General features: G+C 40.5%; 1 protein-coding gene across 7 annotated transcripts in view; it reads right to left on the reverse strand.

Annotated features, from left to right (window-relative positions):
- The window catches only part of KLF12 (KLF transcription factor 12), a 370,886-nt gene that overhangs the window by 250,767 nt on the left and 100,207 nt on the right, over positions 1-19,912 (reverse strand). For all 7 annotated transcript variants that reach the window (XM_048852274.2, XM_048852249.2, XM_075129024.1 and 4 more), the window contains exon 2: positions 5,881-5,944. In XM_048852274.2, the coding sequence (XP_048708231.1) occupies positions 5,881-5,901 (21 nt within the window). In that variant the 5' untranslated portion in view covers positions 5,902-5,944. The remainder of the gene's footprint in view (positions 1-5,880; positions 5,945-19,912) is intronic.

Here is a 19,912-nt window from a genome sequence, read left to right on the forward strand (position 1 = left end):
CCTCTTCCAAAGCACTTTTCAGTAAATGCAAGTTATATTTAAGAACTACTACAAAGTCTATGCACCAAAAATATCACAGGGCCTTTCCCATCTGAAAGGAACTCTTTTTAGATGCTGGCCCACATAAATTTGTCGGGCTACTCAGCCAAGAGGCCGCTCCCGATTCTGAAGAAATTCCCCTGGGCAGTTATGTACCTCTCAGATGAGCAGCTTTTATTAAGCAGGGGTTGTATTTTTCTCAGCAGGCCAACCTTTAACTAGGGAAAGATCAACCTATCTTAGTGCCAGTCTCCACCCACTGCCTCCTAAAGTTTTGTCCAGAATGACCACAGATATCTAGAACTGCACGAACACTTTTATGCAATAGCCTTTCAACAAATATATTGGATATATTTGTTTTTAAGATGTGACTATTTTGAATACAATAGCTACAACCCTGTTTGGGAGCTCCCCAACAGAAAGAGTCAAATCACATAATTGTAACTCCACCTGGTCTAAAAGAGGTCAGTTCACAAACCAGCTACCAAATAAGACTCCAGGCCTAGGCTTTGATGAACTATTCTTGTGTGTATCTAAGTATGTATACTTTGGAATCCCGCCCCCGGCCAGCTGCTGAGGAGCACTGAGTAAACACACCAAAATAGTTGCAAACTGAATGGAGCAGAGCCAAAACCAAGACCCATAAACAAAAAACCATTTAGGCTATGAAAGCAACTGCAGAGCAGTAACTGAAAAAGTGGTATAGAATAGGTTTTACACTGCTGTTAGTCAGAAAGGCTAAAAGGAAGGCTGAATTCTTCCCAGAGAGCATTAATTAATTTTACAATGTCAAGGGGAAACGGAATCAGTTCAAATGTAATGAAAGTGTGTGAAGCAGAAAGGGCTCATTGCAGACACCTTAAAGGTCTTTAATATTTGGAGTACATCATTTTTGGACCTGCCCCCAGCAATTTTTCAGCAATCGGGATCAGTTCCAAATCCACCCTGCCCGCATCCGACCTGAGCTGGCTCAAAGCTGAATCCAATGATGATTGAGCACAGAGAAGCTGCACTATTCTGGATGTGCATCTGTCAGAGCATACACTATTCCAGCAGCCCAGAAGAAAGAGGCAGCAACAGAAGATACAGCAGATAACCTATCCTTGACATACAATAAGAAAGAAAATCTCTACTGCTCTACTTTTTACTGAGGATCAGATTTTGGAAAATTCAGTTCCCCCTCATCCTCATGGGTTCCCCTGTATAAAGTTAATGAGCCGTATGCCTAAGGTTGTACTCCAGCAGCTAGTCAATATACGATCACAGTTGACAAACTGAATGTTAACTGTGCATTATTAATATTTTTAAATAAAGAGCAGCAGTTTTAAAATATTAAATTTTTGACCTTCAGTGTTTATTAGAATTAGTCCATTAAACACCAACAGAAATTAATCGGAGTTCTTGGTCTCAGTGTGCCATGAATCTGACTGTCAATCAATTTATGTGTTCATTTTTTAGCTGTTTTTTCCTGGATTTTTATATTCATAATGAATTATGACAAAGAAAACTTCAAACTATAGTCTCTTTGCTTTAGCATGATGTAAACTTCAAGGAACACAACTAAAAAAGGATAGTGGATTGATGCCCAGCACTATAATACACTCCTGAGATTTATATACTTTATCCTTTTTATATTTCTCGTCATAGTTATACTCCAGTGGATAAAGTTAAAGATGACAGAGACTATTTAGAGCAGTCACTTCCTTTCTAGGAAAACAGTGATTGTGGATGCAGGGAGGCCAGCGTGTGACAGTAATCAAACACCCCATCACACTGGTACTGGAATCCTGGTAAGAGAATGTGCTCTAAATTCAATGAACACACAGTATGAAAATGTGAACCTTACAGGAACATCTCAGCAAAACTCAAATGCATTTATGACAATTGATTACTGAAAAAAAAATCTTTATCTTATAGTTTCGTTAGTTTTAGAGAGTATGTGTGTGCGTGTGTTTTGTGGACAACGAGACTTTAAGAGGTCAACTGGGTAACAAAATTGAGTTGGCTTTATATAGTACCTCTCATTACAACTTTTGGAGATACTCAGATACCACAGTGATGGGATCATATAAGAATTTTGATAGATAAATCTGTACTTTAAGATTGTTTTTCCCAGGTCATATTGTGCCTATTCATTTTGATTTGTGTTTTTTCTCCAAAAGCTAAAAGTTAAAAATAATTAAGTTTTAAAACTCTGACGTCCATGTTCAAATCCTTAAGGAGACATCTGTTAAAGGATTATAGAGTAGGAAGGATCCCCTATGTTTCTGATGTAGACTTAGCCTTGCTGAAACCATCCTCTTTACAAGGGAAATTAAGAGAAAGATGGAAAATTCCCTTCTCTTATGCAAAAATACAATGGCTATATTCATGAAATAAGGAAGGAAGATTACTTCCCTAAATATGATAACTTCCAGATTACTTATTTGTGACTACACAAAGCTATGTACAATTACTGTCATCTTGAGCATTGATTCTCCCAGACGAAAGAAATTCATACTCCTAAGGATTTTTCTTCACTGGGTTTCATTGAACTTTTAGGAGAGACAGACAGACTCCCAGACAGACCAACACAGGGATAAAGCATACCAATGTAACAAACAAATCCCTGATGATGCAAGAGAAGCTGTCTATGATGCTAATGATATACCAGAATATTAATGTTCCAAAGACAAGTCATATTTGGTCTTAAGTGGCCTTTAAACTGTCTGATGGCTTTACCTGTAGGGAAAAAAGAAGCCAAACCAGAGGCTTAAAATGAAATCCTAGCCCCACTGATCTCAATGGAGCCAAGACTTCACCCTTAGATTTTAATAGTGGCAGTGGAAGTACCACCTGCCTCTTTGTTGCTTAAACTGTCCAGAACCAGTCCGAGCTCCAGAAAGAGAATTTTTATTCCCAGGGATTGAATTTGTCCATACAACAAAGTCTCTGTGAAAACAATTGTATGATTTAGTCATTGCATTTTTCTAATCTGAAAGCAGACGTTTAGCAGTCTGATTGTTTAATCCTTCATTTTGCATAGGTTCCCAGACAGAAAAAACAACAACAATCATAATTCACTGTCTTCCTCTCTCATCCATATCTATCTATCTAGATCAGTTATCAGCTACCCCAAGACTACTGGGGAGTGTAACCTGAATTGTATGAGAAAGAAAAACGATGCCTTGGATGCACCTAAACATCACCATGCTCTGCAGTTCTTCATTACCTTTGCTAACACTTTGTAGAGAACCAGAAAGAAGAAAATAGGGACAGGAATTGGAGACACCACCAGGAGGATGAAAATGCATCTCTCCCCACTGCACTTTTATCCAGGAAACTTAGGAACATTTCAGTTTTATGATGGTAAGTGGTGGCAAGTTGTTTCTTGAGTTCACCACAGGAGACTCCTGCACTGAAGGCACCAGGTGGCCCTTCCCCCTCTCAGAATTTTGGCCATAACTTTCTCTGTCTCTAGGATGTGATAAGTAATTAGACTTTCTGCCCTGACAGAACTTCCTAATTCTAATGCCCATCATGGTCATCTAGTCTGACCTTGTTCTTCCTCTATTTCTATGGTAAGAGACACTACAGCACTGTTGTCTGAACAGACCTGGCAAAATAGGTGTGTAAGTATCCTGTTTCATCTGTAACCCATTGAGAACTTTCCAGACCAACAGGAACTCCAGCTTGTTTACATATAAATAAATGGGTCTTTGCTAGCTCTCTTGGCAATCAAGAGAGGCTCTCTTTAAGACATCTGTTTGCTGCATTTCAGGAATATATAAGTCTACCAAGAAGTGCCATTTAATAGCATTAGTTTTTCCTTCCTCTACATCTGAGTTAGCCAAGAGATTTGTAACATGCAAACACTGGTTCCCCAGCCGTGTGGGTTTCCTTCCATCCAACAGACACTAGTATCAGAGAAGAGTCATCGAAAAGTCAGGAAGTTGAGCTCAGCGAGATCTCACGAGTCTTTTTAGTTTTCCCTAGATGATGATGGGAGCACACATCACCTGCTGGTCCAGGTCTGCACAGCACCAAGCACAATGGGACCAAGGAGTACTGAAGCACTAATAACAATCTCTTGAATCACAAAATGTTTTGGATGAGAACCTTAATATCCATCAACTTCGTGAAAAAAACTTGTGCAGATTCAGACAGACATCATCTTCCTTTCCAAATGTAAACAGATTAATATCCACTGTAATTACTAGAAAGTCTCAACAGAGGAGAAATTAGAGCAGACTTTTCTGTGCCTACTAAAAACTTCAAGTGGATTATTGCCAAAACATGAAGCTTTTGAGCCATTCTGTAGCTGTTACAATCAAAATACCATCTAAGTAAATAAGCAGTGTTGTTATTGCAGTATCAGACCCAGGATACTAGAGAGACAAGGTGGATGAGGTAATATCTTTTATTGGAGCAACTTCAGTTGGTGATAGAGTTGAGCTTTCAAGCTACACAGAACTCTTCTTCAGCTCAGGGAAAGGTACTCAGTGTCACAGCTAAATACAAGGTGGAGCATATAATTTAGCATAAGTAGTTAATGGGTATTCTAAGGGACCATTCAAGGTGAAGTGGCCACTTCACACTCTGCATACCTTTCCCGGACCTGAAAAAGACTTCTGTGTAGCGCAAAAGCTTGTCTCTCTTACCAACCGAAGTTGTGCCAATAAAAGATATTATTCACCCACCATGTCTATCTAAGTAAATTAGCATCCTTATCCGAATGATTTCAGGAGATGACTAGTCTCATTGCCATGGTGAACCACTTTGGGACAATGCATAGAATGAAAACTCTTGTTTCCGACAGGTATTACACTTCCAGGAAAAAGCTTAGTTTTGTTTCTGTAATTGGAATGCACGAGAATGATGAGGAAAGCTTTGCTTAAATCTGTTTTACACCAGCTGACAGTCATCATTAGATCTTTCAAAATGCCCCGCTTAAATGAGTGGCTGTACTCCAAATCTTGGTACTGCCAATTGTATTCGCCATTACAATATATTTACTTTATGCAGACAGGGAAGCAAAGACAGTTTCCTTTAAGCAGCCTTGAAGGGACACTGGTTCAAGTAGTATCACAGCTAAAGTCTAAGCATTAGTAGCCATTAGCTCGGAGGACAGAGACAGATTTCAAAACATACTGAAATTAATCATTTTATAAAGCGTGCAAATTAAGGACAGTGAAATACCGAGGACCACCAGTGCCTGTTCCCTTATAACCACGGAAAATGGATGCTACAGAAACATCCACCCCACTTTTAAAAGATGATACTCCAGAGAAAGATCAAAAAGCACCAAGTATCTAACTAAGACATCCTATTCTATTCAGTTTCTCATACTGCACTTGTCAGTTTGGCATTCATCCAACCAATCATTGCATTCATCCAACAATGCATTAAGCTGCATAACTAGCATCTGTAATGGAAGACATCCTCCATTTAACAATTACTTCAACATTGTGCATGGCAAGAAGAAACACCCTGAAATCTCATGCCATTCAACCTTTTCGACGTCAATGGAATTGCATGGGACTTAAGCCAGCACAGAATTTGTCCCAAAGCATACTTTTCAAATAAAAATAACCATTCCCACCTGAATACTTTCACTTAGCTTTCTGTTTTCTTTTGAAAACTTAGGTTTTTTAAAAGTATCAGAAAGTGTATCATTAAACCCCGCACAAATTATTTGTTAACAGAACCTTGTCTGACAGACAACGGGAACGTGACGTTCAGAACATTTGTTACTTCACTTAATGTGCTTTTAAAGAAAATATATATTTCTGATGCTACCAGTAATGTTTATATATTGTATATTGTTATATAATGTATATTGTTGTAAAATTGTCAACAAACTTTTATGGCTTTCCTCTTCATATGAATACTCAGTCATCCATTCGTTCCTAGATCCACTTCAATCCTGAAAAAAAAAATCAATAATTCTGAATTAATTAGGAAATGGGCACTGAGCAGACGTAACTTCTTCAATGTTTTATTTTTGTTTCTCAACTTTTATTGCCTATTTTTTCAAAAACAGAGGGATCTACTCTGTGGTGAAACATTGGAAAAGCACTGTGTTTTTCAATATTTTAAATAAAACAGGCTGAATATTTCAAATATTAAGTTGTGTCTTGTGCTTTTCAATTAATTGACGTTTTTTCAATTAATTGATGTTCAATTTCTGAGCAGTTACTTGATTGTTCAAAATTTGAGCTTCTTTGTGTGGACAATAGGTCACATGATATATTTATATGGCATGATTGGATGGAGTAACTCTTTAGCAGATGTCAATGTCAAGTACTTACAATTTTGATTTCAAAATTTATTTGCTAGAAATATTCTGCAAGATCTAATTAATATTTGCTGTTTGAGGCAAACCTTTTTGCTAGTAAAACTCATTCACTAGAATATTCATAAAAAAGGAATACAACTAAGGGAATGTCTGCACTATCCGCTTGATTGACGGGCATCGATCGATCCACTGGGGATCGATTTATTGCGTCTAGTCTAGATGCGATAAATCGATCCCCCGAGCGCTCTCCCGTCGACTTTTGTACTCCAGCTCCGCGAGAGGCGCAGGCTGAATTGATATGGGAGCGGCAGCAGTCGACTCACCACAGTGAAGATACCACGGTAAGTCGATCTAAGTACATCGACTTCAGCTATGTTATTCACATAACTGAAGTGCGTAACTTAGATCAATCCCCCCCGCTGTGTAGACCGGGGCTAAGTAAGACTGTAGCAGATCTAATAATCTGAATGAATATTTTTAAAGGTTTGCAGGTTATATGTGGCAAAAAATTTTCATAGTTCAGAATTAAGCCACGGGAAAAAAATTATGACATTAAAAGAAACAGATAAACAAAATACTTTTATTTCCTTTGCTTCTTCAGATTAGATAAACTATAAAAATCCAGTAGATTTTGCAAAGTATATTCTAATTTCTGTAAAGCCTTTAAAAAACCTAAAAAAACCAGAGGCCAAAACTGTGGCCTTTAATTTTTTGACACTGTGCCTTAAACCTCTTGCCAGAATGCATGCATATAACTGGAATGGACTTTTACTTTCATATGTCCCCTTTAATAAAGTAAACTGTGTGAATTCAAGACTAACTCTGTTATCAGAGAGCTATTATAAATAATCTGTTATAACTTGATTTTTTTTTCAAACTGATGCTGTTTCTCCAATAGTGACGTGTATATAACCTATTCATTTTTAAGCCATAACCCAGTATTTCATTACTGCTATACATACATTAACATAGCTATCAGGTTTAAACATTCTGAACAGCCTTTTACCTTTAAAACAATATGAGACTCTGGAAAAGAAGCAAAGATAGTAAACATTAATGAAACCCACTAACATCCCAGTGATTAAGCACCAAATCTATATAACTTTTTATTAACTTTTAATCCAATTTTTTTTAGAAATAAAATAAATGTAAGTTCCAATTAACATTAATATGAGTCACAAATGGTTGCAAATTCCCTAGAAACAATGACCTTACTAAATTTAATTAAATTCTGTAGGCTTGGAATGTTCTAACTACTGTAGAGTATTTGTCCCATCTTTGATGTATCTTGGAGAGTGTCTTTTCTGTTTAATCTCCTTTGGCATTATTTGAATTGCTTCAGAATTTCCATTCCATGAGGCAAATTTTCTTTGGCTTACAACTGAGCCAGTGAGCACTGAGCGACGTCTACTTTTTTTTTTTTTTTTTTTTTTTTGAATTGCACACTGTAGGGAGAGGTCTTTGACTTCCTAGCAGCCCCTTTCTGTGCCAACATCCAAATACTGAACACTTGAGCCAGGTTTTCTGTGTCCTAAATGTATACACATGGCATGGTTATCTAAATTGACTGTGAAAGGACTCAGTCACAAAACTGTTAAATTAAATGTACAGCATTTCAAAGCTCCATAGGGTATCCCTCAAAAGGAAAGTTCGTTTGACCTGTAATTGTTTCCAGTTCTCATATTTTCTCATCAGTTATTTCTCTACACAAACATCCTACAGTGCAACTTAGCTTCATGTTACCAGTGAATGCTGGAAGTCCTATTAGCTCACTGTGGCTATGGTAATAACGAGAACAGGGATGTGTGTTTCAAAATGCTTAAGTGTAGCTATCTTACTAATCATAGCTGCATTTGTTTTACATTATTAAATCATGCACAATTCTCTCCCTCCACCCGCCCCACCCGTGAAAAGGTTCCTTCATTAACAATGATGAATGATTGGTGTTGTTTATATATTCCCCTATGCATGTTTACTCAATTTACTGAGCACTGAATTGTTAGTTCCCTTTCACCTTTAGAATGCCAGTCTTTTTTCATCCTTTTTGTATGTGAGATTGAAGGCTCATGAAAATGTTCCTGGTTGGCCCAAATCCTTAACAGACAGTGTAAGCACATCACAAACCCCATGACCACAACACTGCCCCTGATTGCGCATCAACCCACACACTTTAAGGATGAGCAGGGAATTAATTCTCCAGGGCATACATTCAGTCCTTCACCTGTCCAGTGAGATGGGTGCCAATTAGGATTAGTTGCAATGTGGATACCTGCCATCACTTCAATTCACACAGGCCACCATAGAGATATCAAAAGGTAAAAATTTTGATTACTTATGACTTGGGTTGGATTTGAACTGGAAATAAAAAGCTACACATCAAATTGCAATTTCAAACTCAGACAGTAGATCTACACTGCACACTGAGCCTGGGCTCTCACCCAGGTTTAAGCCCAAACCCCTTTTCCATCTACACACAAATCACCTTGACTGAGGTAGCAACCACTCGGGACCTGGCCTGTGGAGGAGGGGAGGAAGGGAAAGAGTCAGAGACTAAGTCCTGCTGCACCTCGGGTTCAAGAGCTGCCATATTGCAGTGTGGACACAGGTCAAGTCACAGACCTGAGTCAGAGTCTGCATAGTGTAGTATGGATGCTTTAGCATGGCTGAGACACCCAGGTCTAGCAATTGTAAACCCAGGTTTACAATGCAATGCAGATCATAGAATCATAGAATATCAGGGTTGGAAGGGACCCCTGAAGGTCATCTAGTCCAACCCCCTGCTCGAAGCAGGACCAATTCCCAGTTAAATTATCCCAGCCAGGGCTCTGTCAAGCCTGACCTTAAAAACCTCTAAGGAAGGAGATTCTACCACCTCCCTAGGTAACGCATTCCAGTGTTTCACCACCCTCTTAGTGAAAAAGTTTTTCCTAATATCCAATCTAAACCTCCCCCACTGCAACTTGAGACCATTACTCCTCGTTCTGTCATCTGCTACCATTGAGAACAGTCTAGAGCCATCCTCTTTGGAACCCCCTTTCAGGTAGTTGAAAGCAGCTATCAAATCCCCCCTCATTCTTCTCTTCTGCAGGCTAAACAATCCCAGCTCCCTCAGCCTCTCCTCATAAGTCATGTGTTCTAGACCCCTAATCATTTTTGTTGCCCTTCGCTGGACTCTCTCCAATTTATCCACATCCTTCTTGTAGTGTGGGGCCCAAAACTGGACACAGTACTCCAGATGAGGCCTCACCAATGTCGAATAGAGGGGAACGATCACGTCCCTCGATCTGCTCGCTATGCCCCTACTTATACATCCCAAAATGCCATTGGCCTTCTTGGCAACAAGGGCACACTGCTGACTCATATCCAGCTTCTCGTCCACTGTCACCCCTAGGTCCTTTTCCGCAGAACTACTGCCTAGCCATTCGGTCCCTAGTCTGTAGCGGTGCATTGGATTCTTCCATCCTAAGTGCAGGACCCTGCACTTATCCTTATTGAACCTCATCAGATTTCTTTTGGCCCAATCCTCTAATTTGTCTAGGTCCTTCTGTATCCTATCCCTCCCCTCCAGCGTATCTACCACTCCTCCCAGTTTAGTATCATCCACAAATTTGCTGAGAGTGCAATCCACACCATCCTCCAGATCATTTATGAAGATATTGAACAAAACCGGCCCCAGGACCGACCCTTGGGGCACTCCACTTGATACCGGCTGCCAACTAGACATGGAGCCATTGATCACTACCCGTTGAGCCCGACAATCTAGCCAGCTTTCTACCCACCTTATAGTGCATTCATCCAGCCCATACTTCCTTAACTTGCTGACAAGAATACTGTGGGAGACCGTGTCAAAAGCTTTGCTAAAGTCAAGAAACAATACATCCACTGCTTTCCCTTCATCCACAGAACCAGTAATCTCATCATAAAAGGCGATTAGATTAGTCAGGCATGACCTTTCCTTGGTGAATCCATGCTGGCTGTTCCTGATCACTTTCCTCTCATGCAAGTGCTTCAGGATTGATTCTTTGAGGACCTGCTCCATGATTTTTCCAGGGACTGAGGTGAGGCTGACTGGCCTGTAGTTCCCAGGATCCTCCTTCTTCCCTTTTTTAAAGATTGGCACTACATTAGCCTTTTTCCAGTCATCCGGGACTTCCCCGGTTCGCCACGAGTTTTCAAAGATAATGGCCAATGGCTCTGCAATCACAGCCGCCAATTCCTTCAGCACTCTCGGATGCAACTCGTCCGGCCCCATGGACTTGTGCACGTCCAGCTTTTCTAAATAGTCCCTAACCACCTCTATCTCCAAAGAGGGCTGGCCATCTCTTCCCCATTTTGTGATGCCCAGCGCAGCAGTCTGGGAGCTGACCTTGTTAGTGAAAACAGAGGCAAAAAAAGCATTGAGTACATTAGCTTTTTCCATATCCTCTGTCACTAGGTTGCCTCCCTCATTCAGTAAGGGGCCCACACTTTCCTTGGCTTTCTTCTTGTTGCCAACATACCTGAAAAAACCCTTCTTGTTACTCTTGACATCTCTTGCTAGCTGCAGCTCCAGGTGCGATTTGGCCCTCCTGATTTCATTCCTACATGCCCGAGCAATATTTTTATACTCTTCCCTGGTCATATGTCCAACCTTCCACTTCTTGTAAGCTTCTTTTTTATGTTTAAGATCCGCTAGGATTTCACCATTAAGCCAAGCTGGTCGCCTGCCATATTTACTATTCTTTCGACTCATTGGGATGGTTTGTCCCTGTAACCATGCTCAAGCATGGGCTTGGAAACACTAAGTCTACAAGTCCAGGTCCCACAGACCCTGGCTTAGTGTGCAGTGTAAACATGCTCCTAGTAATCCTATCATAAAATGGCCTAATTTTCAGATGTGCTGAGAACATGCAACTCTCAATAAAAGTACCAACAAAAAAAAACACTTCCTGGATTTTTGTGAAGATAATTTATTCTTCCAGGTTTAAATAAGGCTGCTATGAAATACTTGTTTTGTTTTAAGTAGTAAATGGAACATGATGTGAAAAGTCCAAATAGGAGTACTTACATCCAGTATCATTTTGCAATAATGGTTTTTAGTACTAGCAAAAAACCTACAGCACAAAATAAGAGGATTGGAAACGAGAACACCACATTTGTTTGATCCAAAACTCTTAAATGACCAAGGGTTTTCTCTGTAATCACAGAGCAAAGTCTCTAACAAACATGAACCATCAGTCTCAGGCCAGGTCTACACTACAAACTTTTGCTAATGCAAGTTACATAGACACAAAGCTGCAGCAGTTAGCATATCACTTGAGCATGTGTGTCGGCACTGCACGTACTCACTAGGAGCGCTTGTTTCAATGCAGGTAACACAATGTGCAACTCGCCACAGTCCAGCACACTGTTTTTGGGGAAGTTTTGGCAGTGCATGGTGGGGCAGAAACAAGTAGCAAAGGGGGTGACTGGGACAGCAGGGTTGCGTTCCCATCATGCAAATTTCTCCATTGCCATCTCTATCACATAATTTTCATACTTATTTTGAAAATTCCACCCAGGAAGGACTTGTCATGGTCCACCATCTCTGAGAGAAGCATGGACGCTATTGTCATAAGCATTGCAAGCACAGGCCACATGAACCTACTGTCTGAGTTTCAAATATCTGCAGAGCCCCAAGAAGAGCCATGGGGAACATGATGACTTCCTGGAGGGCAGATTGATGGTGGCATTCATAGAGCAGCTGCAAATGGTGGAACACTGCTTCTGGACCAAAGAAATAAATACTGACTGGTGAGATCTCATTGTAATGCAGGCTTGAGATGAGGAGCAGTGGCTGCAGAACTTTCAGATGTGCAAGGCCATGTTCCTAGATCTGTGTGCTGAGGTCACCCAGCCCTACAGTGCAGAGACACCAGAATGAGAGCTGCACTGACAGCGGAGTGGCGATCACACTCTGGAAACTTGCAATGCCAGATTGGTACCAGTCAATGGAAAATTGCTTGGGAGTTGGAAAATCCACTGGCGGGGCAACTGTCATGCAAGGGTGCAGGGCCACTAATCATCTCCTGCTATGCATGACTATGACTCTCAACAATGTGCAGGACATAATGGATGGATTTGCAGCAATGGAGTTCCTGAACTGTGCTGGAGCAATAGATGGCATGAATATCCCCATTCTGGCACTAGACCACTTGCCAGAGTGTACATCAAACAGAAAGGACTATTTTTCTATGGTTATGCAAGCACTGACAGAACACCAGGAATGTTTCACCGACATCAATGTTGGCTGATCAGGGAAGGTGTATGACGCTCACATCTTTAAGAACACAGGACTGTTCAGAAAGTTACAAGCAGGTACTTTCTTTTCCAGCCAATGGATTAACATTGGTGTTGTTGAAATGCCAATAGTGATCCTGGGGGACCTAGCCTACCCCTTACTCCCCAGTTCATGAAGCTGCATGCCAACCACCTTGACAGCACCAAAGAAAGATTTGACTAATTGCTCAGCAGAACGACAGCTGGATGTTCTTTTGGTAGATTGAAGGTTCGCTGATGTTGTTTACCTACTGGACTGGATCTCAGTAACAAAAATATAACAACTGTTATAGCTGCCTGCTGCATCCTGCACAATACATGTGAAGAAAAGTGGGGGAAGTTGCCACTGAGGTGGAGGAGTTTGAACAGCCAGACACACGGGCTATCAAAAGAGCTCAACATGGAGCTATACAGCTTAGGGATGCTTTGAAAGAACACTAACAGCGAGCCACAGTACTGCATTGTGGTGTACTGTGCGTCACCTAGCCCTACAGTCTGGGGGCCTGTTAGGAATTGCATGGTGCTTGGTGCACATCTATAATACTGACAATGCACTGGTTAATGTTGTGGTGCTTCCTGTACATTTATCATTATTACACTGTTTGTCACTGATCCTATGAGTTGTGTCACAGTGTACAACAACAAGTAAATGGTGCTTTCACTACCGCCAGACATTATGCAGTATATGTTGGAAATCAATAAAGATGAACTATTTACCAAACAATACAGTTTTATTGACTAATGAAAACATCTTAAGAAATTCTGTGTAATTTAAAAGCAAATACATTAAAACCTTAATAAATTTATGGAACAGAGGTTAAATAAGAGGAAGAAACATTCATGTCCATTTTAGCTACACATACATCAACTGAGGCTCTCACAGGTTAGTGTATATGAAGCTGTCGTTGCCCTTAATGTCCCCCTGTGTAGAGTGGTAGGGAAGGGATGCGGCCCCTGATGCCATGTGGAATGTGGAGGGTGGTTGTAGGGAGGTACTGTACTTTGTAGTACCCCATGGCCTGCAAATGGAGGCAAGCACAGGATTGTAGGTCCACTAGAGTCTGCAGCCAGAGAAGCCCCATTATGTCCTGATGCATCTCCCTCTCCTTTTCCTGGTGGGACTCCTGGGCCTTTCTGCTCTTTTCCTCTCCATACAGTCTTCAATATTCATCCTCCAAGCCCTCTGCTTATGAAGGATAATGCAGCACTGGCTTGCAGGATCTCACTGAACATGTCACTCCAAGTCCTCTTCTTTCTCCTCCACTTCTGTGTCAGGCATTCCAACGGTGTGGAGGGGGAACCCCTCAAGACCACAACAGCCATAAATGCAGATAAAACACAAAGAGGTACCACTGTCTGTTTAGTCTCAACGGAAATCAAAAGTTAGATTTAGAACTCCCTTCCCTTGCTCTCCTAAATTTTTAAACAAGACTTGACTACTGACACTTCTGCTTCAGAGTGATTGTGCACGGTGCCACTCACAGCACCAGCCACAGCGAATATGGCCTGCCAGGGGTGAGGGAAATGCATGAAACTATATGGGAGTATAGGTCAGTGTCACTGAATACAGCACCATTTTCCATATGTGGTGGAGATTTTAGCTGATATCTCATTCCTGAAGGTAACAAAGGCACAGAGGGCAAAGCTGCTGCTGGTGTCTCAAAGTTATCCGGGCCCATATGTGGCTAGACTGTTTACTGCAATGCTGCCAGCCACAATTATAGCCAACTGGCATAGGGAAAAAAGTGTCCTACCGTGAAGAAATAAGGCCAACATCCAGAGAAACTTTTGGGAGAGGATGGTAGAGGAACTCGATCGAAGTTTCATCAAGAGCTCTCAGAAGGATTTCAGGGACATCTGTGTACATAAACTGCTCCGGGATGCCCCGGCCTAACTCTACAGGGGAAGAAAAAGCAGATAACAACTCTACCTCTCTTTGTTGTGAATTAATGAAAAGTTGATAGCTGTGTCCTGCTAAGTTGGGGATGCCATCACTGTAATGAGAAACAAACATACATGCTTACCAAATGTTCCTTCCCCTACTTTGGGATCACCCATTCTCGACTGCCAGGACTGACTGGACTGCGGTGGAGTCTCAGACAGGCTCTGGCTCAAAGCACAATGGAGTCCCCAGGTCACATATCCCCCATCCTCTTGCTCCACCTCCGTCCTTGTTGTTCATGCCAGGGACTCAGGCTCCTCGGAGGTATCCATGGTATGTGCAAGTGGTGATGGGGTCTCCGCCAAATATCGCATGCAGCTCTTTGTAAAAGAGGAAGGTCTGAGGCTTGACTTTGGATCAATTGTTGTCCTCTTTGGCTTTCTGATAGGCCTGTTGCAGTTCCTTGGCTTTCAGGAAGCACTTCTGCTGCTCCCCATTGTACCCCTTCTCCTGCATTCCCCATGCACTGTGCTCATAGGTATCCAAATTTCTATAGCTGGCCTGTAACTGTGCTTGAACAGTCTCCTCTTTCCACTGGACCAGGAGATCCAAAATCTACTGTCTACTCCAGGCTGGAGTGCATCTGAATTATGTAGCTGGTGTGATTAACTGGGCAGTTGCACATGACAATGGACAGCTTCTATAAGTGGGCTTGCCAAGATGAACAACCAGGAAAAGACATTTCAAAAATATGTTGAGTTTTAAAGGAGGGGAGTGGCTTCCAGTCTTCATTACCCCTAGGCAGTGGAGTTAACAATTGTGAACAGAGCGGTCATTGTCAGGCACTGTGGGACCGTTGCTGGAGGACTGTTAGAATCAACTTAAGTAATGCAGCATCTACACTCACACTGTATTGACCTCAGTAATTCAACCATTGCTCAATACGGCTCACGGAGCTGGTGTTACCATAACAATGTAATGGAGAGTTTGCATTGGTTGGAGACAAATTTAAGTGTAAACACATGCACAAATAGGTTGACACAAGATGGTTTACATCAGCCTAACTTTGTACTGTAGACCAGGCCTCAGACTTATGAGAACTGGCAAAAAGAAAACACAGTTGTGTCCCTTTCCAACCAAAAAATGGCTGTTTTCATAAAACTAGGGTTTCAGAATTTTAAAAACTTTTTAACATTTACCAAAGCTACCACATATTTGCCATAGGCTCATTTTCTCACCAGCAGAAAACAAAGAATTGAAATGTCCAATCCATCTGAGATCTCATGGGCAACAGAGTAACTAAGGTATTTCCAGCATGTCTAACACCCTCACTGATTTGCAAAACATTACCATTGGGGATGGAAAACATGTATGGGTCAGATTCAGAAATGAGATATCAGGTCCATCTTATTAATGTACAGACTTTGAATGAACATACTATATTTTTTCTCTCTCTACTTTGAGAATATATATATATATATATTTAAATTATAAATAATACTTAATATTCATTCATCAAAATAGAATAGTTTGATGAGGCAGATAGGCCCCACAATGGCAACGAAAGTACAATGGCTCCCAACGCCTTCAGCAGATGTCAGGAATAGAGAGAGACTTAAAAGGAGGAGACCCCAGTTCTGGACTGACAAGGAAGGAGGGCAGAGCTCCACTTCTCCTGATGTGAAAGAAGCCTGGTTGCAACCCAGAGTGTAAGCAAGGCTGTCAATCAGAAGAGCCTTCTGTTAGAAGGGAGGACAGGTTGCTAGGGGCCAAATAAAGTATGGACTACTTGAACACAAGCCCTGAACAGAACAGCAGGATCCCACAGAATATTCATTCAATGACCTGTTTTGAGCTGTTTTTTATCCAGATTTTTTTTTTTTTTTTGTACCTTAATACTCTCTGGGAGTGGTAGAACTGAAGTGTGATTTGACCCCTGAGCTAAAGCACCACTACCTCAGACGTAGCAAGAGATAGCGACCTACCAACAGAGACCTGTACCTGGGTGAGTCATGCCCTGATGGGCATGAGGGGATGCTGCAGGGGCAAACCCAGTCACAAATAGTTAATATACTGGAAACATGAAAGTGATATTTATACAGAATTTATTTTTCATAAATTCATTGAGCAATGCTCACTAGCATAATTAGAGGGTTATTCCTGTGTTAAATTCTTCTTTCCAGGATTTGGGCAAATAAGCCCAATCCTCACGTTGTGCAGGTGACATTCAATCTCTTCTTCATTTTAAATAACGCCACTGTCACAAAACTGACCCTCCTCTTGGCAGAGATCAACCCATGCCTGAAGCATAGCTGGACGAAGCTGAACCTGAACAAGACTGGCGGGCAGAAGAAAACATGGGGAAGAGTTGGACGCCGCAGAGCAGTCTCTTTCAGCTGAAGGCACACAACCACAACGGATCAATACAGACACTGGTTTAGGAGTGCTCCTGCATTCCTTGTTGACACTAAGCTCTCACAGAGCAGCGGCCACGTTGAACACTTTCCATCATTTCTGGCAAGCAAAGAGACAAACCATCCTTGCAGAAGATGACCTAGCCTCAGCAGTACATGCCTCTGTCACCCCCAAGCTGGACTATAGCAATGCTATATGCTGCTCACAGGCTTAAGTGCTTTGCTGAATCAGGACTTAAATAACTATATTCTCTAGACAGCAAATCTCACCTTTGGAAATATCCTGGCTTATGAATCACTTTGTCCAATCATTTATTTTATTATAAAAAGGAAGCATTTTGTCTTATTGGTTTCCCTTAAATTTGCACTTACACTATCTTCACAATCTTCAAAAGCCCTGAGTCCCAGCAATCCTCCCTGAGGAGGAGGGCTGAATATGACTTCTTCAAAGCCCATCAATGCTGCTCTGAGCATTAGATTGAGAATTGGGTTGTCTGAGACCAAGACAAGGTGCTCTCTTCCTTTCTGGAAGTGAAAACTCTGTAGGAAGGGACTTCCCAATTCAAATCTCCAGCAGCACCATTAGCACTAGATACCCCCAGGCTTGCCCTCTTTACTGGATTTCTAATTCACAACTAAATTCAAAAGTTTCAGGGATAATACAGACTAGTGATTCTTCAGAGTCTGCAACTGTGTAGTAGCCAGAGGCTACTAAAAGATTGTATGTGTTGTGTAACTTCAAAAAAGGACTTCCAGACTGTTCTAATTCAAAGCAGTCAAAACTAAGAATCAACCCACTGTGCCATCAGGGCTTCTGTCAGAAAAGTATTTAAGATTATAATTCACATTGTGAACAACTGTTTTGTCTGCTGTGATTGCAATGTTTTGCCAGATGGAACAAAGAATAGGTTAAAATGCCAATATGTATTTATTAAATGTTAACATTCAAATGTATAGTCTTATATGGGACTGAAAGGACATTTTTCATATATACAGTACTAACCTGTTACAATGGGGTCAAGTGTTTAAGTTTGTTCTTACAAACAAAGCTGCTAGTTGCTTTCCATAGTATCTTCTCTTAAAATTCTTGGTTAGCGTTTATTTTCTGTGTGTCTAAGGGTGGGTTTATTATTTATTATTAATTATTATTATTAACATGGCGTTTTTGTATATTGCTGCAGTGAGTTTGTGATAAAAATTATCTGAAGTTTAGTCTAAATATTTCTGAAGATAAACTTAGTGCTTCATATTGTGATTTTCATTGTTATTTTGACTAAAAGTGAAAGAGAAGCAAGAGTCACAGAAAGTGGGATGCTAGTTGCCAGGCAACACGTGATACCTAGCTCTCGAATTCCTATAGCATGAAATATCTATAAAGGCTTCTACAGTGTATGACATCTAGTAAAGAGAGAAATCAGAGACACACGCTTATTGAAATGCGTCATAAGTCCAGGTAAGAAGCAGCAGCTGTGCCACCAATCCAGTTTGCAGGGTATACGGAAGTAAAAACGGTACCCTGGACTTTAATTGGAGTGGGATGTGGGTCCATGGAGAGATATCACCGAAATCACTATTTACTTGTAACCCAAATGAGGTAACACTACCAGTAAGGGACCACAACACCACAAAGGTCTTGGCAGGGAGGGGAGCTCTATACTTTGCTCATCTGGTTGCAGAGTTTAGTTTTTACCATGTCATTATGATGTTATTTTTAGATAAGAAAGGAGTGCATTGAGTGACCTATTAGCTGGGAGTAGAGGATTCATTAACAAAACATACAATTTGCAAGAATTCTGTATATTTATCTCAGTCCTTTCAAAGCTTTATTCAAATTAGTAGTTCTTGTTCTAATAAGTATACCCAATATCACTTGAATAAAGGTTTGCAAGGTTGATCCCTTTTTCTTTATGAACTCTTAATATTTGAAACTAATGAATTATTTAAAAAGACACCTTATTGCTCATCTCTGCTTTCTTGCTTTCAGTTAGGAAGAAATTTGAAACAGGGAGTCTGCAAACTCTTAATTCTCAATGAAGACAGGGAAAAGTTCTCTTCTGATGTCTTAATTTTAAATGCACCAGTACTATTTTGATATTTTAAGACCTGGTTTGTCAAAAGCGGGTGTAATATAAAACATAATAGGGAATGCACTAATCTTTTGAAATTGTGTCCGTATGTACTTTAAAGAGTCCTTAATCTGGAAGTGTTGGCTCTTTCAGCCATTATAGCTTATTTGTCAGCAAGAATTAGGAAACCAAAGTGCAGATATGAATGCACAAAAAACCTTCTGGTACACCAGAATAAAAAAAAAATAGTCAAAATGCATATGCAATACCTACATTTTAAAAGCTAAATAGTTTTTTTTCCATTTGTGAAATTTTAAATACAAAGTAAATTCTCACCTCTTATGTGTCACCATCCTGAAAAGATTCATTTTAATAAGAAGTGCTGTTTAAATTACAAGAGGGCAATTAATTGCACGGAGCAAAGAAAAACAGAATCATTCTGCCCTCTGTCAAACTCATACAAAATGCTGCCCATTAATTTTGACATTTCCAGACATTTGACTGAACTGATTTTACTCCTGGGGGGATTCTGCGCCAAAAAAATTAAAATTCTGCATATTTTATTTGTCAAAATAATGCAATATAATCACACCAGTTTCAATTGTTTTGGTAATTTATTTAAACTACAATCAAGAAAAAAAAGTCACAATAACTATTCAGCATTTCCTAAACACTTTAAAGTTAAGTTACAAACACTTGGTAACATATACCCTGCATTCCAGTTATACATCCAGTTATGGATTTTCATTTAAATTACATCACAGAACACCAAACAGGAAAAAAAGTAGAATGTCATTTTAAATTGCTCAGATTTTCACACATGAAAGTCATACAGTTTTGCTAATCATTGTCCTGGACTGGACTGGGTACTTTGGGAAGTGCTTGCTTCTGATTGTCCTGACATATTATTGACTGCCTGGTAAATGTTTTATTTGCC

Source organism: Caretta caretta, chromosome 1 (assembly GCF_965140235.1).
Source record: "Caretta caretta isolate rCarCar2 chromosome 1, rCarCar1.hap1, whole genome shotgun sequence".
NCBI classification, from domain to species: domain Eukaryota; kingdom Metazoa; phylum Chordata; order Testudines; family Cheloniidae; genus Caretta; species Caretta caretta.